Source organism: Oncorhynchus masou, chromosome 19 (assembly GCF_036934945.1).
Source record: "Oncorhynchus masou masou isolate Uvic2021 chromosome 19, UVic_Omas_1.1, whole genome shotgun sequence".
NCBI classification, from domain to species: domain Eukaryota; kingdom Metazoa; phylum Chordata; class Actinopteri; order Salmoniformes; family Salmonidae; genus Oncorhynchus; species Oncorhynchus masou.
Genome location: NC_088230.1, coordinates 12,598,461 through 12,623,929, shown reverse-complemented (window position 1 = coordinate 12,623,929; position 25,469 = coordinate 12,598,461). Strand labels below are relative to the sequence as shown.

Below are 25,469 nucleotides of genomic sequence, written 5' to 3'. Positions count from 1 at the left end.
GGCAAAAAAAACAAACCCAAAAAAGTGATTTAGCTCGTCTGGTAGGCTCGTGTCACTGGGCAGCTCCCCTTTGTAGTCTGTAATAGTTTACATCCGACGAGCGTCGGAGCCGGTGTAGTATGATTCAATCGTAGCCCTATATTGACGCTTTGCCTGTTTGATGGTTCATCGCAGGGCATAGCGGGATTTCTAGTAAGCTTATGGGTTAGAGTCCCGCACCTTGAAAGCGGCAGCTCTACCCTTTAGCTCAGTTGCCTGTAATCCATGGCTTCTGGTTGGGGTATACAGTCACTGGGGGACGATGTCCTCAATGCACAATGCACTCAATAAAGCCAGTGATGCCCTCAATAAAGCCAGTGATGCACTCAATTCACTCAATAAAGCCAGTGACTGATGTGGTGTATTCCTCAATGTCATCGGAAGAATCCTGGAACATGTTCCAGTCTGTGATAGCAAAGCAGTCCTGTAGTTTAGCATCTGCTTTATCTGACCATTTTTATATAGACCGAGTCACTGGTGCCTCCTGCTTTAATTTTTGCTTGTAAGCAGGAATCAGGAGGATAGAGTTGTGGTCGGATATATCAAATGGAGGGCGAGGGAGAGCTTTGTATGCGTCTCTGTGTGTGCAGTACAGGTGAGCTAGAATTGTTTTCCCTCTGGTTGCACATGTATCATGTTGATAGAGATTTGGTAGAACTGATTTAAATTTCCCTGCATTAAAGTCTTTGGTCACTAGGAGCGCCACCTCTGGGTGAGTGGTTTCCTGTTTGCTTATTTCCTTATACAGCTGACGAAGTGCGGTCTGTGGTGGTAAATAAACAGCCACAAAAAGTATAGCTGAGAACTCTCTAGGCAAGTAGTGTGGCCTGCAGTTTATCACAATGTACTTCAGGCGAGCTAAATCTAGAGACTTCCTTAGATTTCTTGCACCAGCTGTTGTTTACAAATATGCACAGACCCCCCCCCCCTCGTCTTACCGGAGTGTGCTGCTCTATCCTGCCGGTGTAGCGTGTATCCCGCTAGCTGAATATCCATGTCGTCATTCAGCCTCGATTCCGTGAAGCATAGGATACTACAGTTTTTGATGTCCCGTTGGTAGGATATTCGTGATCGTACCTCGTCTAGTTTATTGACCAATGATTGCACGTTGGCGAGTAATATTGACGGTAACGGCAGCTTTCCTAGTTGCCTTCTGTGGGTCCAGATGAGGCATCCGGCTCTTCGTCCTCTGCGCCACTTCCTTTTGTGAATAATTTGGAGGTCTGCCCTGTGGGGTGTTTGGAGAAATTCGTGTGAGTCCTGCTTGTTGTTGTCGTTGAAGAAATCTTTGTCTAATCCAAGTTGAGTGATCGCTGTCCTGATATCCAGAAGCTCTTTTCTTCCGTAAGATATGTTTGCAGAAGCATTGTGTACAAAATAATGTACAAATATCGCAAAAAAAACAAACACATAATAGCACAATAGGTTAGGAGACTGTAAAACGGCGGCCATCTCCTCCGGCGCCATGTAGAAACAAGAGTAACTGAGGAGTGCATTTGATCACTCTTCTAATCAGAAACAGTGCCATCCACAAAACCTACATCGATGCATCTCTTTCAATGCACCGTCACCTCCCAGTCTCAATACAGACCTGTTCGGCTTTCTCCGTGTCCAGCTGGGCCTGTCCCCTCATTTCCTCCATGTCCCTCTCCATCCTCTTGCACTTGGCCCTCCACTGTCTGACTGCCTCCTGGGCTCTGGTCTTCAGCTCCTCCCTCCTCGTGGAGCTGTCCTGGAGCCGGGCCTCAGCCTCCTCAGCCCTGAGCAGGGCCCGGGCCCTCTCGGTAGCACACGCCTCCGAGCGGCCCTGGATCTCCTTCAACTGCTCCAGCATCCTCAACTGTTGCTGCTCGCGCCTCGCCAGGTCTGAAGACAACACCTGGGGTAGGGAGATGGTGACGAAGAGAGAGAGATTCAGTGAAGATAGCACAGACAAAAAAACGGTGTAAATATATCCTCTATACCTTTATTAAGTCAAAAATATTTCCACTACAACGTTGTTTATATCTTTGTGCTTAGTTGGGAGCGTTTGATATTTCCACTCAGTGAACTGACAGATCTCAGCTTTATGAGGTGGATAAATGACTGTTAGCTAGCTAGACGATTGATGTTCTACTCTGACTGTTGTCTTACTTGGCACATTTAACCAGATCAAGAGAGCATTTGCAGCAAACAGAAGCTGTGGCACAAAGACAATCTGATTCAACCTCACTCAGGCAGACATGCATAACACACACCGACATATCGACGCGCGCGCACATACACACGTACCTCGACCTGGTTGCACAGCTGTGTTCTCTCTCTGTCTTTGAGCTCCAGAGTCCTCCTGAGATCGTCCAACTCACTGAGGACAGATGTCCTGCTCAGCTGGGCTCTCAGCTCCTGCACCTCTCTCTCCAGCTCCGACGACCGGTCTAAATGTAACAACAACAACACATGGAAGTCAGACAACACGTACACTACCGGTCAAATGTTTTAGAACACCTTCTCATTCAAGGGTTTTTCTAAAGTTTTTACTATTTTCTACATTATAGAATAATAGTGAAGCCATCAAAACTATGAAATAACATATATGGAATCATGTAGTTAAAAAAAGTGTTAAACAAATGAAAATATATTTTATATTTGAGATTCTTCAAATAGCCACCCTTTTCCTTGATGACAGCTTTGCACACTACTGGCATTCTCTCAACCAGCTTCATGAGGTGCATTGAAATGCATTTCAGTTAACTGGTGTGCCTTCTTAAAAGTTAATTTGTGGAATTGCTTTCCTTCTGAATGTGTTTGAGCCAATCAGTTGTGTTGTGACAAGGTAGGGGGGTATACAGAAGATAGCCATATTTGTTAAATACCAAATAAAATGTTATTTGTCACATACACATGGTTAGCAGATGTTAATGCGAGTGTAGCGAAATGCTTGTGCTTCTAGTTCCGACAGTGCAGTAATATCTAACAATTCCCCAACAACTACCTAATACACACAAATCTAAAAAAGGGGTGAATGAGAATATGTACATGAGAGATGGCCCAGCGGCATAGGCAAGGTGCAATAGATGGTATAAAATACAGTATATACATGAAATATGAGTAATGTAAGATATGTAAACATTATTAAAGTGGCATTATTTAGAGTGCATTGTATAAAGTGACTAGTGATCCATTTATTGAAGTGGGCAGTGATTGGGTCTCAGAGGCAGCAGCCACTCTGAGTTAGTGATTGCTGTTTAGCAGTCTGATGGCCTTGAGATAGAAGCTGTTTTTCAGTCTCTCGGTCCCAGCTTTGATGCACCTGTACTGACCTCGCCTTCTGGATGATAGTGGTGTGAACAGGCAGTGGCTTGGGTAGTTGATGTCCTTGATGATCTTTTGGTCCTTCCTGTGATATCGGGTGCTGTACGTGTCATGGAGGGCAGGTAGTTTGCCCCCTGTGATGCGTTGTGCAGACCGCACCACCCTCTGGAGAGCCTTGTGGTTAAGGGGCGGTGCAGTTGCCGTACCAGGCTGTGATACAGCCCGACAGGATGCTCTTGATTGTGCATCTGTAAAAGTTTGTCAGGGTTTTAGGTGACAAGCCAAATTTCTTCAGCCTCCTGAGGTTGAAGAGATGCTGTTGCATCTTCTTCACCACACTGTCTGTGTGAGTGGACAATTTCAGTTTGTCCGTGATGTGTACGCCGAGGAACTTAAAACTTTCCACCTTCTCCACTGCTGTTCCTTCGTTGTGGATAGGGGGTTGCTCCCTCTGCTGTTTCCTGAAGTCCACCATAATCTCCTTTGTTTTGTTGATGTTGAGTGAGAGGTAGTTTTCCTGACACCACAATCCGAGTGCGCTCACCTCCTTCCTGTAGACTGTCTCGTCATTGTTGGTAATCAAGCCCACTACTATTGTGTTGTCTGCAAACTTGATGATTGAGCTGGATGAGTGCATGGCCACACAGTCGTGGTTGAACAGAGAGTACAGGAGGGGGCTGAGCACGTACCCTTGTATGGCCCCAAGTGTTGAGTATTAGCGAAGTGGCGATGTTTCCTACCTTTAGCACCTGGGGGCGGCCCTTCATAAAGTCCAGGACGCAATGGCAAGAACAGCTCAAATAAGCAAAGCGAAACGACAGTTCATCATTACTTTAAGACATGAAGGTTAGTCAAAATGGAACATTTCAAGAACTTTGAAAGTTTCTTCAAGTGCTGCCGCAAAAATCATCAAGCACTGATGAAACTGGCTCTCAACAGGACCGCTACAGGAAAGGAACACCCAGAGTTACCACTGCTGCAGAGGATAAGTTCATTCGAGTTACCTGACTCAGAAATTGCAGCCCAAAGAAATGCATCAAAGAGTTCAAGTAACAGACACATCTCAACATCAACTGTTCAGAGGAGACTGTGTGAATCAGGCCTTCATGGTCAAATTGCTGCAAGGAAACCACTACTAAAGGACACCAATAATAAGAAGAGACTTGCTTGGGCCAAAAACATAAGCAATGTATATTAGACCGGTGGAAATCTGTCCTTTGGTCTGGAGTCCAAATTGGAGATTTTTGTGTCTTTGTGAGCGGATGATCTCCACATGTGTATTTCCCACTGTAAAGCATGGAGGAGGAGGTGCTATGGGGTGGGGGTGCTTTGCTGGTGACACTTTCAGTGATTTAGAATTCAAGGCGCACTTAACCAGCATGGCTACCACAGCATTCTGCAGTGATACGCCATCCCATTTGGTTTAGGCTTAGTGGGACTATCGTTTGTTTCTCAACAGGACAATGACCCAACACACCGCCGGGCTGAGTAAGGGCTATTTTAATAAGAAGGAGAGAGATGGAGTGCTGCATCAGATGACCTGGCCTCCATAATCCCCCGACCTCAACCCAATTGAGATGGTTTGGGATGAGTTGGACTGCAGAGTGAAGGAAAAGCAGCCAACAAGTGCTCAGCATATGTGAGAACTCCTTCAAGACTATTGGAAAAGTATTCCAGGTGAAGCTGGTTGAGAGAATGCCAAGAGTGTGCAAAGCTGTCATCAAGGCAAAAGTGGCTGTTTGAAGAATCTCATATAAAATATATTTTGATTTGTTTAAAACTTTTTTGGTTACTACATGATTCCATATGTGTAATTTCATAGTTTTGATGAATAGTGAAAATATAGAAAAACCCTTGAATGAGAAGGTGTTCTAAAATTTGACCGGTAGTGTACCATGCTCTACACATCAGATAACACACACACACACACCATATCCACACAGCCTTCATTTAGTTTTCAGACAGGATGCAGCTTCCACAATAAAAAATAAAAAAAACACTTATTCCTTTGGGCCAGCAGTAGTTATGTTTCAATATATTGAATCACTCCAATATATTGGATTCACTCCTGGGCGGAGTGATACATCCGAGGTGAGGATTTACAGATTCACTCCCGTGTACACCTGGGGTACGCTCCTATATTTCGACCCCATGACAGCGACACATGTTCTTTCATTTTCTCGGCGGACGTCCTATGGTTTGAGGCACAAACTTTCTGAAGTTCGATTGGTAAGTCACTGGTAAGTGTAATATCTTGCGTGGAAGTATACTCCCTGGCTGTTTGCAGCATGGAGCATGGCCACATGGCCAGCCCTTCCTCGTGAGTGCTCCACTCGCTGCGTGTGGTTGATCTGTATCTTCCGCTTGTGGTTTGTTGTACTTGTGTTTCGTTAGCGTTACACTACGACTCCATGTGCATCCATTAGTATGGTGGCTCTTGCTGCCTCAAACTGTAATTTACCTTACACAACTTGCCCACTGGCTTGTTCGATGTGTGTGTTGTGAATTGTTTTAACATGCTGCTCCCTGCACCGTAGGGTTTTCTGCTAATTACCCTGCAGGTTTTTTTCCTTGTTCTTTCCCCTGCAGAGTGTAAGAGTATCATGGTGGGCTTTCCACTACGTTGAGACATTAACTTTGGAGTTCCTTAATGGAGTTACTCTATCATATGGTGCTGTTTTTCCTGCTTGGATATTAAACCAGCTAGGTAATATTACAGTTGGTGTAAAAACAAAAAACAAACAAATCAAATCCATTACCTGGTTGCTATTTTTTTGTCTGCCTTCTTTTCCCACCAGTGTTGTTTTTGCAGAGGTACTGGGTAATGTATTCCTCATCAGGTTCCTATTCCTCCAGGCGGGTCACCACATAAGCTCTCCCAGGGCGTCAGACCCCTGCTCTGTGGCATCCCCCTGGGGATCCGCATACCTCGTGCATGCACTGCCTGGGGTTGAGCCACGAGGAAAGGGTGGTGGAGTGCCCTACTTGATGCCTAATTTGTGTGGCGTTCTCAGAACGCCTGCGCCTGGCACGATTGGAAGCCATGCGCGAGTAGGTCGGCCAGGCTCGGGCTCAGGCTGAGAAGCATGCCCTGTGTCAGGGGGTTGATAGCTTCGATGGCGACGACAGCTGATCACTGTTGGCTAGTATAGGCTATTCCTGGGGGACGATGCTGCCACTGTTCACCACCGTGAGCGGGGCTACCAGGCTGACAGGCCATCCAGAAGCCACCAGCAGTGCTTTATCGCCCCCAGCGGCTCGAGAGGCTATGAGGACCCTACTCACTCAGGTAGCCACTGCACTCGACATCAAACTGGTGGACAGTGGTGACTCTCCATCTGTCCCCATCTCTGCTGAGTTCCACGAGGCCTTGCAGGAGAACTGGGCCTCTGCCAAGGGGGCACTTCTGACTCACAGCTGAGACTGGACCATGGAGTTATGTTGCGGGCGCAGAGTCACTCATCCTCCGAGAGTACCCGACCATGGACACCATGATAGCTGCCATGGTCCTTCAGGACCGGGAGATTATAGTGCGGAACCCACGACTGAAGCCAGGACCCCCCCTCCACACATATGGGTCCCTCTGCTGCCCCGGCTGCAGGAGGGCACAGAGGAGCCCCTCTGGGAACTGATGGAGGTGTCTCGCCTGCTTCCCCTGCTCCAGGGGTGAAGGTGGTTACCTCCCGGCACCATCTCTGGCTGGCCCAATCCTGTCTACCAGCTGCTCTCCAGAGCACATTTGCCACTCTCCCCACCACCCCAGGGCTGACATTTGGCCCAGGGGTTGATGACATTCTGGAGTAGACTGATAAGGTTCATAGGGACCGGGAGACCCTGAAACGGTTCATGCCGCCTCCTCAGGCCCCGGGTCCAAGGAGAATGGGCCGCCACCACCCACCTGCACCTGAACGACGGTGGTGTCCCTCTCCTGTGTGGAGGGGCACAGCATGCGGTGGAGCAACAACCTGGGTACCGTCACCACCAAAGGGACGTGCCTTGGGGACCCCTCGTACACCCTTCCCCGGCCACTTCTCCCGGTCTCAAAGGGAAAAGTGGGATGAGGGTGTTGAATCCCCCGGAGTGTTGTCGACAATGCACAAGGGGTACCGACTCCAATTCTGGTGCTGGCCCCCGTCCTTCAGGGGCCTTCATGTCACCACATTGGCCGACCCCCTGGAGAAAACCCTGCGGCTAGAGATCTCCTTACTCCTGAACAAGGGTGCCATCCTCAGGATCGAGACATCAGAACGGCTAGGTGGATTCTACTCCACTTATTTTGTGGTCCCAAACAGAGACTGTGGGTTTCGACCGATTCTGGACCTCCACAACCTCAATGGGTACTTGAAGGTACTTAGGTTCCACATGCTGTACCCAGCCAGCGTGTTGAAGGCCATGTCCAGGGACCAGTGGTTTGTGACACTGGACCTGAGGGATGCGTACTTCCATGTTCCTGTTTACCCAGCTCATTGGCAGTACCTCAGATTCGCTTTCGAAGGGACGGCTTATGAATTCATGGTTCTTCCCTTCGGCTTATACTTGGCACCCGGCACTTTCACAAAGTGCATAGACGCTGTCCTGGCTCCTCTCACGTCCCAAGGATTGTTGATCCTCAATTACCTGGACGATTGGCGGATTTGTGTCACGACCAGGACCCAGGTCCTGTCAGACAGAGACATGCTCCTGATCCACATTGGCGGATTGGACATTACTGTAAACGACAAGAGTCGTCATCATGCCAATGAGGGTAGCCTTCATTGGCATGGAACTGGAGTCCTCATGAGAGCGTGCCTGCCCACCAGAAGGGTTCAGCTGATCTTATCTTGCCTCGACCACTTTCGGCAGGGGCGTGTGGTATCCGTCCTGAACTGCGAACGCCTGTTGGGCATGCTGACGGCGACCTCGTTGCTGATTCCCCTGGTCCTGCTCCATCTGCACTGAAGATAGGAAACACCGTCACCACTGATAAATCCACCATAATTGAGAATTTCAATAAGCATTTTTCTACGGCTGGCCATGCTTTCCACCTGGCTACTCCTACCCCGGTCAACAGCACTGCACTCCCCACAGCAATTCGCCCAAGCCTTCCCCATTTCTCCTTCTCCCAAATCCGTTCAGCTGATGTTCTGAAAGAGCTGCAAAATCTGGACCCCTACAAATCAGCCGGGCTAGACAATCTGGACCCTTTCTTTCTAAAATTATCTGCCGAAATTGTTGCCACCCCTATTATTAGCCTGATCAACCTCTCTTTTGTGTCGTCTAACATTCCCAAAGAATGGAAAGCAGCTGCGGTCATCCCCCTCTTCAAAGGGGGACACACTCTTGACCCAAACTGCTACAGACCTATATCTATCCTACCATGCCTTTCTAAGGTCTTCGAAAGCCAAGTCAACAGACAGATTACCGACCATTTCGAATCTCACCAAACCTTCTCTGCTATGCAATCTGGTTTCAGAGCTGGTCTGGGGGGGCCTCAGCAACGCTCAAGGTCCGAAACGATATCTTAACCGCCATCGAAAAGAAACATTACTGTGCAGCCGTGTTCATTGATCTGGCCAAGGCTTTCGACTCTGTCAATCACCACATCCTCATCGGCAGACTCGACAGCCTTGGTTTCTCAAATGATTGCCTCGCCTGGTTCACCAACTACTTCTCTGATAGAGTTCAGTGTGTCAAATCAGAGGGTCTGCTGTCCGGACCTCTGGCAGTCTTTATGGGGGTGCCACAGGGTTCAATTCTTGGACCGACACTCTTCTCTGTATACATCAATGAGGTCGCTCTTGCTGCTGGTGAGTCTCTGATCCACCTCTACGCAGACGACACCATTCTGTATACTTCTGGCCCTTCTTTGGACACTGTGTTAACAACTCTCCAGGCAAGCTTCAATGCCATACAACTCTCCTTCCGTGGCCTCCAATTGCTCTTAAATACAAGTAAAACTAAATGCATGCTCTTCAACCGATCGCTACCCGCACCTGCCCAACATCACTACTCTGGACGGCTCTGACTTAGAATACGTGGACAACTACAAATACTTAGGTGTCTGGTTAGACTGTAAACTCTCCTCCCAGACCCATATCAAATATCTCCAATCCAAGTTAAATCTAGAATTGGCTTCCTATTTCGCAACAAAGCATCCTTCACACATGCTGCCAAACATACCCTTGTAAAACTGACCATCCTACCAATCCTCGACTTTGGCGATGTCATTTACAAAATAGCCTCCAATACCCTACTCAACAAATTAGATGCAGTCTATCACAGTGCAATCCGTTTTGTCACCAAAGCCCCATATACTACCCACCATTGCGACCTGTACGCTCTCGTTGGCTGGCCCTCGCTTCATACTCGTCGCCAAAACCACTGGCTCCATGTCATCTACAAGACCCTGCTAGGTAAAGTCCCCCCTTATCTCAGCTCGCTGGTCACCATAGCATCTCCCACCTGTAGCACACGCTCCAGCAGGTATATCTCTCTAGTCACCCCCAAAACCAATTATTTCTTTGGCCGCCTCTCCTTCCAGTTCTCTGCTGCCAATGACTGGAACGAACTACAAAAAGAACTGAAACTGGAAACACTTATCTCCCTCACTAGCTTTAAGCACCAACTGTCAGAGCAGCTCACAGAGTACTGCACCTGTACATAGCCCACCTATATTTTAGCCCAAACAACTACCTCTTTCCCTACTGTATTTAATTTATTTATTTATTTTGCTCCTTTGCACCCCAATATTTTTATTTCTACTTTGCACATTCTTCCATTGCAAATCTACCATTCCAGTGTTTTACTTGCTATATTGTATTTACTTTGCCACCATGGCCTTTTTTTGCCTTTACCTCCCTTATCTCACCTCATTTGCTCACATCGTATATAGACTTGTTTATACTGTATTATTGACTGTATGTTTGTTTTACTCCATGTGTAACTCTGTGTCGTTGTATGTGTCGAACTGCTTTGCTTTATCCTGGCCAGGTCGCAATTGTAAATGAGAACTTGTTCTCAACTTGCCTACCTGGTTAAATAAAGGTGAAATAAAAATAAATAAATAAAATCTCCGGTACTTCAATGGTGGATCCACTGCCACCGGCTGCACCCGAAGCTCCATCGTAACCACTAGCTGCGGGTGACCACACAGTGCCTCAGGGCATTGTTAAGATGGCGCTGTTGCTCCTTTCTCTCAGGTGGAGTGGAGATGTTGAGGATATGCCGCTGGGAGCTGGTCAGCACAGACGCCCCCCCAAATCAGCTGGGGGAGGTGACCAAGGGCAGGTCGGCCAGCAGCTGTTGGCTACCCCCTTGGAGCGGCAAGTACATCAATACACTAGAGCTCCGAGCTGTACTGCTGGCCCTGCGGTCTTTCCTTCCACATCTGAATTGAAAACATGTCCTGGTGAGAATGGACAACACCACAGTGGTGGCTTACATCAACCATCAGGGTGGACTGAGGTCCCACCGCCTCCACCTTATGGCACGGGAGCTCCTTTCCTGGGCTCAGGGACGTCTAGCGTCTCTATGCGCAGCACACATACCTGACATCCTGAATGTTGCAGCGGATATGCTCTTGAGGGAGGGCCCGCCACCTTGGGACTGGAGCCTACATCCCCAAGTGGTGCAGCACCTGTGGGACAAGTTCAGGAGGGCACAGGTGAACCTGTTTGCCTCCCTGGACAATGCCCCCTGTGGTACACCATGTCGGAGCTCTGGCTCACGATTGGCCAAGGCTGGAGCTTTACACATTCCCCCCTTTTCACCTGATCCAGGCTGTGCTGGACAGGACGGCGGAGCATCATCTGCTGCTGGTGGCCCCATACTGGCCCAGACGACCTTGGTTCAGCCTTCAACTGTCCCGGTCGTCTGGGACACCTTGGCAACTGCCCCTGAGACCCAACCTGCTATTTCAGGCCGGAGGAACTCTGTGGCATCCGAGACCGCACCGTCTCAGTCTGTGGGCTTGGCCGCTGAACTGCACCAATGGCCCATGTTAGGACTGCAGGAGGGCGTATCCGCGGAAAACCAGTTGCGCTGTCGGTTGTTCTGCTCTTGGTGCGCTGGTATTGAGATTGTGCCCAGGTCATGCGGGGTGCAGTATGTCCTCCAATACCACCTGCGTCCAGCTAGGACCCGCTGAACGGCAAGCTGGGATCTAAATATGGTTTTGGCAGCTTCGGTAAAGCCACCTTTCGAACGGTTGGAGTCAGCCTCCCTGAAACACCTCCCTATGAAGGTGGCTTTGTTGGTAGCGATTACTTCCATGAAGAGGGTGGGTGAGCTCCATGCTCTTTTGGTAAGTTCTGAGTGCTACTGGATGGACCCTGGTGGGAGGAGTATATCCTGTCTGCTTATGACCCCCCGGCAGTGGCGGGGGACTCTGGGCCTCCCTCCGGCATGCGGTGCCCTGTGCGGGCACTGGCTACCTATGTGGAGCGGACACGGTCATAGAGAACAACAGACCAGCTCTTTGTCTGCTATGGTGAGTGTCCTGGGGGCTGGGTTATCAAAGCAGAGGCTCTCTCATTGGATGGTGGACACGATTACGACAGTATACCATCTGGCTGGCAGGCCAGTGCTGGGATCTCTGGTGGCACAATCAACATGAGGTGTGGCTGCTCCTGGGTTCTACTGAGAGGAGTGCCCCTCGCTGATATCTGTGCTGCGGCCAGCTGGGCTTCCTCTTGTACCTTTGCTAGGTAAATGTGGTACCTTCCTCTGCAGTTGGTTCAGCGGTCCTCGGCGTCGCCTTCTTCTGGGGACTGTGCCGGGACCCCCCTTCCACATTGACGGCCCCTGTGTCTAGGTCCCACGCTGGGACTTCGCCGCAGGCTGGCCAGGTCCCTCTAGCACCGACTAAATCTGTTACTGGTATACCAATATATGGGAAAGATCCAATATAGTGAAACATAACGAAGGTTACGTATGTAACCACGGTTATGTGAGCTATATGGATCACTCCAATCCTCTACAGTGCTAGAGGCGCCTCAAAAATGTGGTAGAAAACGTGTGTCGTAACCATGGGGTCTATATATAGGGGCGGACCCCAGCCGTGATACAGGTGTACACGGGAGTAAATCCTCACCTCAGATGTATTCCTCCACCGCAGAGTGATACCAATATATTGGAGTGATCCATATAGCTCACACAACCGTGGTTACATATGTAACCTTCAGTCAGTACCTAAACCCAGACATTCACTCTCCTCCCCACCCCTCCATCAGCCGACAACCCCTCCATCAGCCGACAACCTCCACTGAGAAACCCTTTAACTCATAAGAACTCCAGCCTCCTTCTCCAGCAGTCAGTACCTGCTCCTCTCTCCTCCCTGTCCATGCGAGTAGCTCTGGGCTGGGTAGTAAGCTGGGAGATCTCCCTCTGCAGATCCATACGTTCCTTCTCTGTCCTCAACAGCTGCACACGCATCTCCTCTACCTGGGAACACACACATGGAGGAGTTTACCCACACAGAGAATATGAATTTGATTAACACCGTTGCACGCACCCCTACACACACACACCTTTAAGAAGAGCTACTCGAGTACCTGTTGTAGAAGAGCGCCCTTGCCTCCTTCTGATTGGTCCAGCTGTCTCCTGGCCCTCTCCAGTTCCGCCTCTATCTGGGGGACAGATCACATGAATAGTGCCAAGAGTTTTAGCTGGTCAGGAAAAAAAATCATGGCCCTACACATGACCTGGACAGACATAGGCACATTCATGAGATCCCTTTCATTATACAACCAGGAAGTACTTCAGCTCATATAGAATATCATCTGCATTCTTCAACAAGGCAGAAAGTGGGTTACAGAATACATGGCTACAATATTATTTGCATGCACACACACATTTGAAATACTTTATTTGAATCCACAAATCACATTACATCATGAAGGATTCAAACATTTCTATGCTCATTGATGCAAGAACAATTAAGGAAACAAAAAGCACCTTCACACAGCTAGACTGCTCATAACTTTTTTGGACCTTTATTTAACTAGGCAAGTCAGTTAAGAACAAATTCTTATTTACAATGACGGCCTAGGAACAGTAGGTTAAGGACTGAAACAGAGCAGTACCTAGTCGGTTGTTCTGTTCTACTCTTAGGCAGGCCTGCAATCTGAAGGCCACGTACTGTAAGCCTATGTACGTGGCCCAGACTGCCAAATATCACTGCCACCAACTTGCATTGGTATCCCAGGCTGTCCAAGCGTGATACGAGTGGCTGGTATTTAAGGAGCTTTTCAGAAAAGGCCAGCTCCATGTAACAACCAAATAAGCAACCCACTTCCAAAAATCAGCACCTCTAACACAGACACACACACACACAAACACACACACACACACCTTGGTCTTCTCGCTCTCTGATCTCAGTAGTTTGTTCTTGATGGCCTCCTCAGTTTCCAGGTCCCGAGGCTCTTGCCTCCTCAGAGCCTTGAGAAGGAAGAGTAATGAATGACCAGAGTAATGAATGATGCGTACATGTACACACACCCCAGCACTATGCATTTAGTGTGTAGTATCACATTCAAACTAAATGAGATAACATGCCTTATAGCCTTTAGGCAAGTAGAGAATCGAAAAAGGCAAAGAATAGCCGTTAGGCTAGTTGATAACCGAATAGTCAGGAGGAAAAACATGAGTAATGGTGTTACAGTCAATGGCTAGCTAGCTTCCATCTCCCCTCAAAGAGACAATGTGTTGGGTTTCTAATAGAGCTTAGCATCCCATCCCACACACTCCTGTTTCTGTGGTGTTTTGTAAAGGCTTAGTGATGTATTACAGCCCCTTAAGGCACCATCCACCAACTGACTCATCCTATCCATTCATTCACAACATGGCAGTAGAGTAGAGTAGGCCCACTGGAGTGTAGCCTTATAATACAACTACCAGGCAGACCTCTCCCTTGCCCCGTCTCTCTTTAGTAAAAAGAGATGATTTTCCTCTTCATTTCCTCTCCTCTTGTTTATTTACCCTTAACTTGGGAACAAATACATTATTTTCCCCTAGCCTGTGGCAGCCGGCTTCTCATTAGAAGAGGAGGCTCTCTGCAGTGGAAAGAGATGCAAATGACTTAGCCACCTCTCGTATCACTGCTTCTCTCCGAGGAGAAGAGGAGAGGATTAGAGCTGATAGATAGCTAAACACTGCCCCCCAGCTGTAACTTTCAGTACTGGTCTTAATTTGAAAACAACAACACTGTTGACATGGAAGAGGCTAATTGCAGGGACGGGAGGACAGCTAGAATAGTTTGGATGAGAGGGGTGGATAGTGCGAGATGAATGTGGGTTATATTAGGCAAGGGTAGAAGTCAAGGTGTCCCACCTCCCGCAGTTCATCAGACATGATACCCCGCTGTTCTGGTCGTCTGTCTGACACGCTCTGTCGCTCCGAACGCATCTCCCTCTCAATCTCCTGCAGACGCTTCTCCACACGAGACGACACCTGGGGGAGAAAGTCACTGTAGGTTACAGCACTAAGCGTTCGAAGATCACCTCTAGAGTGGAGCAGCTAATGTTGGAGTAAACGTTTTTACAGTTATGTATTTAATGTGAATTCATGTATTTACAGTGATGCTATTACATGTACATTTTAGTCATTTAGCAGACGCTCTTATCCAGAGCGACTTACAGTAGTGAGTGTTAGTACTGTTATGTTACTGTTATGTTCCTAACTGACCGAGTCCTGTCTCTGTGAAGTCGTCAGGTGCTCGGACAGATTCTCCAAGGCTCGTCTGGTGTCAATGTCAGACCTTAGAAACAGGGAAACAGGAATTAATGAATAAATGAATGGTACATTTTGGACAATACAGGGCCTCTACCTGTTTCTCCTGAGGATTTCTCTGTCCATGTCGTCCCCCAGTCTGAGCTGGTCACTGCGCAGGTCTCTGAATGACTGGTGCAGGACGTGGACCTGAGCAGGAAGAGGAAAAAGAGAACACTTGCACTACTTAAAACGCCCACAAGGGCTGCATAATAGTGTCATAGCATTGTCATAGGCTGATACTAACAGATTCAACTGTTCCTGAGAAAACTTTAGGGCACAAAAACAATACAATGCTCCCTCTGCTGGTTCTTGTCTCTAACTGCACTACAACAGTGAGCGTTGAAGTGGCAATACTGAAGATGCAGAGCTTTGACAGATAAGGTGGTCTCAGGACTTACATCCCCATCTGGCAGGCTGGAGTCTCTGAAGCGGACTGTAGCTGATCTCGACCTCCTTCTCGTTCCTCCTTCTCCGGACGACTCAGATCTCCCATAGTCCTTCAAGGGAGACGTGGGGTAGAAGCGCTGGCCCTCTACAAACGTACACAATAAACTGTGGGCTATATAACTATTTTATAACTGTGTAACTGCACATAATTATTTTTTCAAAAATAAAACAGTTATAATAAGTCAAGTTTCTAAATTAATTCCACCTGCCCCCTGGTGTTTTGACCTTGACTATCTGTCTGTCAGGTATTGTTTTACTTAGTGTTGGCCAACTGAGACACAGCAGCATAGGTCTCACATCGAGACATTATACATAGCATATATCACCTGAGCCATAGCCAGCTTCCAGGTCGCTGGTGTGCAGGGTGGAGGCTGAGACACTCCGGACCCCTGAGGAACTATGCAGCCGCTGGTTCTGCAGCTGAGCGATAGACTCCTCCAGATTATCCCTCAACTAGAGATGGGGAGGGAGGAAAAGAAGGGGGAGATGGAGAGACAGATGTACTAGAGAACTTCTGACAATACGTTGACTGAGTTTTACAACACACAACCTTCATGTATAAAATGAGACGTAGGCAATTTAAACTAAACAGTTGCAGACAGTACATTTTTGATGATGTTTTACTTACTGTTGCCATGGCTTCCGCCTGGTCATCTGTGTGCTCTCTGTATTGCCCCAGCATCCGGTCCACTTTGTTCAAATTCCTATTAGTGTCCTGGAATGAGATAATGGTTTTCGGAATGACAATTCGTATGCTAAATATTCAAAAGGTTTTGATTGGTTTCAACCTGCATTCACAGTTATTGACTGTCATGAGCAGGGAAAAGGAAACTAGCCTACCTGTAAAGTACTCGCCAAGGTGTTAATTTTCTCTGAAATGGCTGGAGCATCAGGACCTGTTCTGTGACTGTCCCGTCGCGATCGAGAGCTGGCATTGCGCCCCCGTGACCTCAGCCCCCTCGTCCGGTCGAAGGTGTCTGACTCGCTGGAGGATTCCATTGTTTTGGTCAGGAGTAGCCTTTAAAATGTTTTTAAAAACTTTACTGCTGATATTACTAATCGCTGATGAGCAATTTAACTAATCAGATTAGCTAGCTAGCTGGAAAAAAATAACGTTAGCTAGTTGCATCTCTTCTTTATGACAGCTATTGTTTTCTATTCAAACTCAGTTAGCTGTACATTTTTGTATAACTAGCTATGAGTTTGGAAGCGAGCTAGCTGACTGTTAGTAAATCAGATAGAAAACTGGCTAGCTAACGTTAATATAACGGGGATAACTATGGCTAGTTTAGCTAGCTAAACCAGACTAGCTAAACCATTTTTTAAAACAGGTTTTATCTGGAACCGTCGGTAGCTAGCTAACTCAACTAAACACACTCTCAACATATTAGCCACACTTACCAGCATGAATTAGCAACATAGAAACCGTTAACAAGTCACTTTAGCAAGTGACAACTGAAAAGGGACAAGCCAGTTTCTCTCTGCTATGGCAACTTGAACTGGCCGCCAAGAACAGGAAGACAACAAGCGTTGAACAGTTTCAAATTACGTCGGGAGTTGTAGTTTTAAAAGTTACCTCAGTGACGGAATTATGTGTGAATCACATTATTGAGAACTACATTGTCCGAAACTTGCTCTGGGGAGATGCATATTGCGCCACTGCGACCGCCTTTCAGATTACAGCGCAACCCGTCGAGTTAGTAGGATGCTACTGACATAAATAAGAAGATAAGAAAGATAAGAAGATAAGACTTTGTTTTTTTTGTTTTTTTTTATGTAGGCGAGCATATGCCTGTTATCTATAGCCTCGACTAATTCGTGCCCCCGCACATTGACTCTGTACCGGTACACCCTGCATATAGCCCTTGCTATTGTAATTTTACTGCGGCTCTTAAATTATTTCTTACTTTTATTTCTCATTCTTGTTTTTTTTAAGCTATTTTTTATTTATTTACATTTTTTAAACTGCATTGTTGGTTAGGGCTTGTAAGTAAGCATTTCACTGTAAAGTCTACACCTGTTGTATTCGGCGCATGTGACAAATAACATTTGATTTGATTTGAAAATTATAATGATTATAACTTATTTATAAATTATAATCGGTTAGTAGCTCAATTAATAAGTAGACTAATAATACACTGAACATTAAAACACATCATGATTTTAATGTGGTGTTTTTAGGTTATTTAGATGCTTGAGCTTTTTATGATATGAAATTGCATTTCTAGGAAGGGTAGCCTAAATACTTTATAAAATAGCCAATGAGGTAAAGAAAATCCAATATATTAAATCCCCCTACTTAACACAAGAGTGTCTCAGAAGTCCTCTGTAGACCCACTCCACAAGAAGCAAGACTAAACCCACACCTCAGAGAGAGTATCCCCAAGCGTCTCCTCTCACCGCTCTCTCACACGACACCAAGAGCCAGTGGCCAATAAGAAAACTGTCAGTATAATTGCACTGGGACGAGTCGAGTTCATGTGCTGAAATTTCTGACAAACAAAGTAACGTGCTTCAACTTCAGTTTGCCGTGGGCTTCAGGTGAGAAGGTTTTCGTCAGTGTCTGAAGTGCTTTCAAATTACTTTTGATATTTTTTCAAAGAGATGACTGAAAACGACCGACACCGCTTGCAGGTGATAACATGTGCGCTGTTTACCCTCGTCACGTTACCTATCAAAACCTTGGGGGACACCGACTCCTGCCCCACTGTTTGCGAATGCTCAGAGTGGAAGACTTACACTATCTCTTGCTTTGACATTGATGTCATTCCCACATTTCCTACAAGCACAGAGACAATGTAAGTATCTGTTTGTATAGGCTTATTTGGATTGATGTCTCAGTGATATTGAGGTGTGTGTGTGTGTGTGTGTGTGTGTGTGTGTGTGTGTGTGTGTGTGTGTGTGTGTGTGTGTGTGTGTGTGTGTGTGTGTGTGTGAGAGAGAAAAAGTGTTATCTACAATCCTGTATATTCTATGATTTTGAGATATTTTCAGAAATTAAACTTCAGAAAAAAATACCCAATATGGTCAAAAGTATGTGGACACCCCTTCAAATTAGTGGATTTGGCTATTTCAGCCACACCAGTTTCTGACAGGTGTATAAAATTGTGCACACAGCCATGCAATCTCCATAGTCATACATTGGTAGTAAATTTGTAAGTCGCTCTGGATAAGAGCGTCTGCTAAATGACTTAAATGTAAATGTAAATGTAAAATGTCCTTACTGAAGAGCTCAGTGACTTTCAATGTGGCACTGTCATAGGATGACACCTTTCTAACAAGTCAGTTCGTCAAATGTCTTCCCTGCTAGAGCTGCCCTGGTTAACTGTAAGTGCTGTTATTGTGAAGTGGAAACTTCTAGGAGCAACAACTGCTCTGAAGCGTGGAGTGGTAGGACACACAAGTTCACAGAACGGGACCGAGTGTGTACAAATCACCTGTCCTCGGTCACAACACTCACTACTGCGTTCCAAACTGCATCTGGAAGCAACGTCAGCACAATAACTGTTTGCCGGTAGCTTCGGTAGCTCCATGGCCGAGCAGCCTAACATCACCATATGCAATGCCAAGTGTTGGTTGGAGTGGTGTAAAGCCATTGGACTCTGGAGCAGTGGAAACACATTCTCTGGAGTGATGAATCCCGCTTCACCATCTGGCAGTACAACGGACGGATGCAAGGAGAACACTATTATAGTGCCAACTGTAAAGTTTGGTGGAGGATGACAAATGGTCTGGGGCTGTTTGTCATGGTTCGAGCTAGGCCCCTTAGTTCCAGTGAAGGGAAATCTTAATGCTACAGCATACAATGTAATTTTAGACAATTCTGTGCTTCCAACTTTGTGGCAACAGTTTGGGGAAGGCCCTTTCCTATTTCAGCATGAACATTTTAAAATGTTTTATTTAACATTTTGCTATTTAACTAGGCAAGTCAGTTAAGAACAAATTCTTATTTACAATGACGGCCTAGGAACAGTGGGTTAACTGCCTTGTTAAGGGGCAGAACGACAGATTTTTACCTTGTCAGCTCGGGGATTCGATCTAGCAACTTTTCAGTTACTGGCTCAACGCTCTAACCACTAGGCTACCTGCACAATGCCACTGTCCACAAAGCGAGTTCCGTAGAGAAATGGTTAATTGAGATTGGTGTGGAAGAACTTGACTGGCCTGCACAGAGCCCTGACCTCAACCTCATCGAACACCTTTGGGATGAATTGGAACGCCGACGCTGACTTTTCGACCTCACTAATGCTCTTGTGGCTGAATGGAAGCATGTCCCCACAGCAATGTTCCAACATCCAGTGGAAAGCCTTCCCAGATGAGTGGAGGCTGTTATAGCAGCAAAGGGGGACCAACTCCATATTAATGCCCATGATTTTGGAATGAGATGTTCGGCGAGCAGGTGTTCACATACTTATGTACATGTAGTGTATATTGGCACAGAGATGATCAAACACTAGATCGTCTAAATGACTTGATAGGCTACTATTTTCAAGAGAATAATTTTAGTCAGTAAACATTTACAGTTGTATAAAACAGAAACCTTGGCACACTTAGTGATGCAAGGCAAACATTTCTCTTTAATGAGTTTATACCATAACGAATCTTGTCTAAGAGAACAGAGAAGCAGTTTATCAGACAGCCTGTCCATGGTGCTTTGAGGGTGTTTGGGTCATGTCTGCAGTGTGTCTGTCCTCACTAAAGGGAAATACGCCTACATATGTGCTTATGAGAACAGGAAAGGTAAAAAAATATGCTATTGAAACGGAGACATGTATTGAAAGACATTATGCAGTTTGTTACTGGTATAACTATATATTCAAACACAATTCTACAAATGTGCAAGGACAAAATCATAATTGATTAAACAAGTGAACAAATCAGTTTCTCTGAATCAGAGTTATAAAAAGTTAGCTGTTTTTTCCCCCTAAACATTTCAATAACATTTTGGTGCTAGGGTTTGTCATTGTGTATTGGCTGCAGAGAGAAGGGAGGATATTGGTTTTGATACTAATATCTCTATTAAAGTGTAGGCCTATTCTGCCACTGAATCCTTAACATATTATTCCTTTATCGGCACATGTCAGAGCAAACATCTCCTAAACACTGCGACACTGAAAGACTATCCAGGCTCTGTAGGCTTTGCTAGGGACTCTGGGTAAAGAGTCAGGATTTGGTGATTTAAAAAATATATATATATTATTTTTTGCTTTGTCCTGCAGCTTAAATGGGACCCTATTCCCTAAAGAACACTACTTTTGACCATAGGGCTCTGGCCAACCGTAGTGCACTATATAGGGAAAAGGGTGACATTTGGGACGCAGATCTGGTCCTGTCTTGTGTGAGACCAGCAGGGCAGACGAAAAGGCCAAGTGCACTTCACAGGATAATGATCGTCATGATAACTTTATTTGTAAAGCACCGTTGTCTGGAGACGCACTCATGAGTATCAGATGTCACAAAGCGGAGGGAGAGAACTTTGGTGGGCTTATGTGCAAAAGCGACCATTTAATTCCTTACTCTCTCTTAACCTTCTGGTGACTGGGGCATCTGGTGTGTCAGCCCCCAGGCATAGGGAGGCATCAGGGATGGGCAGAGCAAGGGTTTGTGGGGCATGGTGGGTCTACAGCCCTCCTCTGGCTGTTTAGGTTAAACAATCCGTATGATAATCTACATTCTGCTCCAGTTTGTTTTACCGGTATGCTCAGAAAACTTTCCTCTGTTACCCATTCTTCAACCGTCCGCCTCCTCACCCAGCCACCATCTCATGGTCTACCAAGGACACCCATCACATGAAATTATGCTCTAATCAGTGCCCCAATTCAGCCGCCCAGAAGCCCCCGCGATGCCACTGCATTCTTCACCCTCACATAGTTTGCCCAATGCCCCCCAGGCAACAAAAGACAAAAAAAATATCTCCCAAAATAGTCCAAAAAAAGCCCAGCCCAAAATAGCCATCTGGCAACTAGGCGTGAAGATGTTGTACTGTACACACGGACAGGGGCACATTGTTGGAGCTGAACCCATTGTGTTAGTGCTGCTGGGACTAGGTCCCTGTCTCTTTTTGTGTGAACACCGTTTCAATTTAAGGGGCTTTATTGGCATGGGAAGCATATATGTACATTGCCAAAGCAAGTGAAATAGATAATGCACAGTAAACATAACATAATATTCCAGAAGAATAGAGACATTTCAAATGTCACTATGTCGTAATACAGTGTTGTAACTGTGTAAATAGTTAAAGTATAGAAGTCTCTCTGTCGGACTGCTGGAAACCTACAAGAGGTTGACATATCATTGTCAATTGTTTCTTGTTGTGCATGCTAATAAAAAGTGTGTACCTTATCTTTGTGAGTGCGTGTGTGTGTGTGTGTGTGTGTGTGTGTGTGTGTGTGTGTGTGTGTGTGTGTGTCACAGGGGTAAGACAGAGAGTACTCTATTCAGGTTGTGTGTGTGCGGGGGGGGTATTTTTGCAGGTCTTGTCCATGCGTTGAAGAGTTAGATAAGAGGTAGAGGTACGGTGGAAAGGAAAGCAGGGACACTCTTTAAAAGTCTGTGTAGCGTGACTGCTAGCTCTCCCACACCAGACGCTGGGCCTGCTCGATGCACTCGAATACAATATTTACTTTTCACAGCACATTTCTCAAACACCCAGAGAGAGCGAATGCCATTTGAGAATAATTAGGGAGAACAATTTGTTTTCAAGAGCGGGGAAAAACCCACAATAACTCTCTTCAGTCTCCTAACACTGGAATTCTTGGATTCATTCTAGAATGACAATTTACTTAGATCCAGGTATCGGTTGTCTATAAATCCCACATAGATTGTAATTAGGGGTGAGATTGACTAATTTAGCTCTTAAGAATCGATTCCCAAATGATTTTTAAAGTAGTCACTCTGGGTCTAAAGGGTTGGGGGAAAAATTGAAGTATAGAAGTGTGATCAATTATAGGAAATTACCATGACTAATAATTCTAAACACTGAACTGTTAGAATGAATTAATGACTTCAAACTGAACTATTTTCATTTGATAATCTGTTCATTAAGGTTTAAAAACAAACATTATAGTCACAAAAGCAATATTCATAGTTTTTTAGATTACTTTCTGCTCAAAATGCAGTTACAGCAACAGAACAACGAACAGAAGAGGAAAAACACTGAGCCCAGGCACTGCATAACCCAACACTTGATAGAACACTTGAAGACAGTGTTAGTGGTAGAGTACAGATTGAAGGTTTAGCCTAGGCCCTACACCAATGGCGGTCAGTGCTGTTTTAAGATGAGGGAGGGCAAATAATTTTGTTCTTCTTCTCATGAGCATGGATTTATTTATCTTATAGCATATTGGATGACTGTAATTCATATTCCGTTCATCAAGTTCAATGTAACATCGATAGGTTTAGGCTACTATATGATACTGAAATTTTCCCTATACCTATCATGAGGTTGCTACAACCTAGCCTATGAATGAAGGTTTACAACGTAGGTGCACACAGGTCAAGAGAAACATTTGAGGTGACAGACAGTGACACATTCAATACCGCCTTGTACACTCTTGCCTGCATCTACCTGATCTAGGGTGTACTCATTAGTCACACAGTTGCAAACGAGTTTCTATGGGACAAATTCAGGTACTGTATGTTAATCCCTGTTTCCTTTCCATTTGCTTCCATTTAATAAGCATTTTTCAACAGAATCGGCGGAATGAATACAACCCTGATCACGTGGAAACTCAGTTCACTTTCATAGCAGCCACGTTGTATTCCTTCTCGCATCTATGCGCTCTCACCTTCTCCCTTTGTGGACTTCAATCCACAACACATTACCTGTATGTGACCAGGCAAAAAAACGAAGCCATATCATAACCACTACACACAGCCTACATCGTTGTCCCCATATTAGCGAAAGTAACATCATAGTCAACATAGCTAATAGAACGAACAAGTTAGTAAACCCGCTAAAATCATGCAGTAACATTAGTGTATAGTTAGTACGCAGTTTAGCAATTACACCGGCAAACCCCGGTGGCAATAAATTAGTAAAACCAAAAGCTTACCTTGACTTGGAAGAGTTCCAGTGTTGTGTTGGATATTCATAGCCAGCTAGCTAACATAGCATCCCTCTGTTTGAGCAAGGTGTTTGAGTAGGCTAAACTTGCTAGCTGCATTTGCTAGCGAATTCAATTAAACTCTTTTGCTTCTCCTTGATCTTTGAAGAAATTGTCTTTCTCTCTCTTTGAGACAAATGCTCAAAACATTTTGAGCACTACAGTGCTAGCTAGCTGTGGCTTATGCTTTCAGTACTAGATTTATTTTTGATTGGGTGTACAACATCTCAGTTCATGCTGCAAGAGCTCTGATAGGTTGGAGCACGTCAAACGGAAGTTGTCATAATTACTGAGCCTCCTAGGTTTTGTTTTGAAGTCAATGTACCCAGTGGAGGACAGAAGCTCGCTGTCCTCCGGCTACACAATGGTGCTACCCTACAGAGTGCTGTTGAGGCTACTGTAGACCTTCATTGCAATAACTGTGTTTTAATCAATTATTTGGAGACGTGAATATGTTTAGTATAGTTTTATCTAAAAATGATAACTTACATGCTTTACGATGTCTTTTTATGAAATTTACTGAGGAGGATGTTCCTCCCATCCCTCCTTTAAGGAGCCTCCACTGGCCTACACTTGGCTCGATTAGGGACACTTTTAGGATTTTAAGATTTGAGTACAGTTTGAAGTTGTACACTGTTACGCTGTCACTTACTAAATCATTAAGGCCAATCATTAAGGCCATAAATAAGCCCAGTATTGCTCCATCATTCTACTTGAGAGAGATCTAGTAGTAACACCAGCCATGTTGTTCTGACACCATTCTAAATTACGAGGGTTTTTTCTCTCTTGAATGACAACTTGAGGGAGTCATTTTCCCATAAAGCCTGTAGGATGCTGATTGTCTGCCCTCTGTGGCCCCAGTGTAACACTGGACTGGTTTTATTATGGCGTGTGTGTGTGTGTGGTGTGTGTGTGTGTGTGTGTGTGTGTGTGTGTGTGTGTGTAGTAATAGGTATCCAGTGAAATGGCTCAACACATTGTGATGGTGATGGGAGTCTGCTCTGTGTATCTCTGTTTGTTTGACTTTGTCAAAGAGCTGCCGTGCTCTACGCTACCACTGACCAACCCCCTGACTAACCGCCAGCTCTCAGCGCTGAATTAGTCCATTGTTTCTCCAAATTGTTCTGGCGTGCCAACCCCCTACCCCCCCCCCGCCCCCTTGTCCCATCGTCCCCGTCTCGATACAATCTTTCCAAATTAGTAAAGATTGGTGTTAAAATAGTTGTCAAATGGGAGGAGAGAAGGGTAAAGAAAGTTAGATCAATGTCACACATGCTTAGCAGAGAAGCGCAGGTGTTCCGAGCAGACGCTTGGTCACGTTGAAGTAGGTCTATGGAGTATACGGCTCCATTACCATCTGAGTCAGAAGTCTAAAGAGGATCTCCAATTTCGTTGGCTGAAATGATTTTGGGGAAATGGTCTACTGAGCGAACTATTTATCCTAGTGAAGAGCATTTCAATAGTGTTTCTTCTCCAGGCTTGACATTCTACTGATACTCCACGCTGTAGCACGGTTGACTTTTTTTTTTAAGGTCCTTTCCGATTGAGCTGACATATGCAGCGTTTCCTACGAAGGCAGTCATGGGAACATTGCCTTCAAATTTCTGTCGCACTTATGGCGCACATCTTCTGCGCTACAGATTGAAACAAAACCTAGGTCCAATAGCTAGCTTAGCTACCGCTGCTGCGATGAACTACTGCAACAACAAACAAACAAATATTTATGTAATGATATTGAAAACAATATCACCAATGGTCATTTCTAGTGATAAACCACTAATAAACCACTTTTTTAGTAATGAACCACTATAACCCAGTGTGTTTCCCCCAGCCACCCGG

General features: G+C 45.8%; 2 protein-coding genes across 3 annotated transcripts in view; one reads left to right on the top strand and one right to left on the bottom strand.

The window, feature by feature from the left end:
• The window catches only part of LOC135505823 (centrosomal protein of 128 kDa-like), a 46,985-nt gene extending 29,953 nt beyond the window's left edge, over nucleotides 1–17,032 (bottom strand). Inside the window, exons 1-13 of one of the 2 annotated variants that reach the window (XM_064924990.1) lie at nucleotides 16,927–17,032; nucleotides 16,366–16,543; nucleotides 16,154–16,240; nucleotides 15,852–15,978; nucleotides 15,477–15,610; nucleotides 15,134–15,225; nucleotides 14,992–15,064; nucleotides 14,638–14,757; nucleotides 13,660–13,746; nucleotides 12,861–12,935; nucleotides 12,627–12,750; nucleotides 2,311–2,453; nucleotides 1,631–1,918 (exon numbers count right to left, since the gene is read on the bottom strand). In XM_064924990.1, coding sequence (XP_064781062.1) covers nucleotides 1,631–1,918; nucleotides 2,311–2,453; nucleotides 12,627–12,750; nucleotides 12,861–12,935; nucleotides 13,660–13,746; nucleotides 14,638–14,757; nucleotides 14,992–15,064; nucleotides 15,134–15,225; nucleotides 15,477–15,610; nucleotides 15,852–15,978; nucleotides 16,154–16,240; nucleotides 16,366–16,524 — 1,509 coding nt within the window. In that variant the 5' untranslated portion in view covers nucleotides 16,525–16,543; nucleotides 16,927–17,032. The remainder of the gene's footprint in view (nucleotides 1–1,630; nucleotides 1,919–2,310; nucleotides 2,454–12,626; nucleotides 12,751–12,860; nucleotides 12,936–13,659; nucleotides 13,747–14,637; nucleotides 14,758–14,991; nucleotides 15,065–15,133; nucleotides 15,226–15,476; nucleotides 15,611–15,851; nucleotides 15,979–16,153; nucleotides 16,241–16,365; nucleotides 16,544–16,926) is intronic. The other variant, XM_064924992.1, reaches the window with a different exon arrangement.
• Nucleotides 17,033–18,080: 1,048 nt separating this feature from the next.
• The window catches only part of LOC135505821 (thyrotropin receptor-like), a 30,211-nt gene continuing 22,822 nt past the window's right edge, over nucleotides 18,081–25,469 (top strand). Inside the window, exon 1 of the mRNA XM_064924985.1 lies at nucleotides 18,081–18,323. Coding sequence (XP_064781057.1) covers nucleotides 18,130–18,323 — 194 coding nt within the window. The 5' untranslated portion in view covers nucleotides 18,081–18,129. The remainder of the gene's footprint in view (nucleotides 18,324–25,469) is intronic.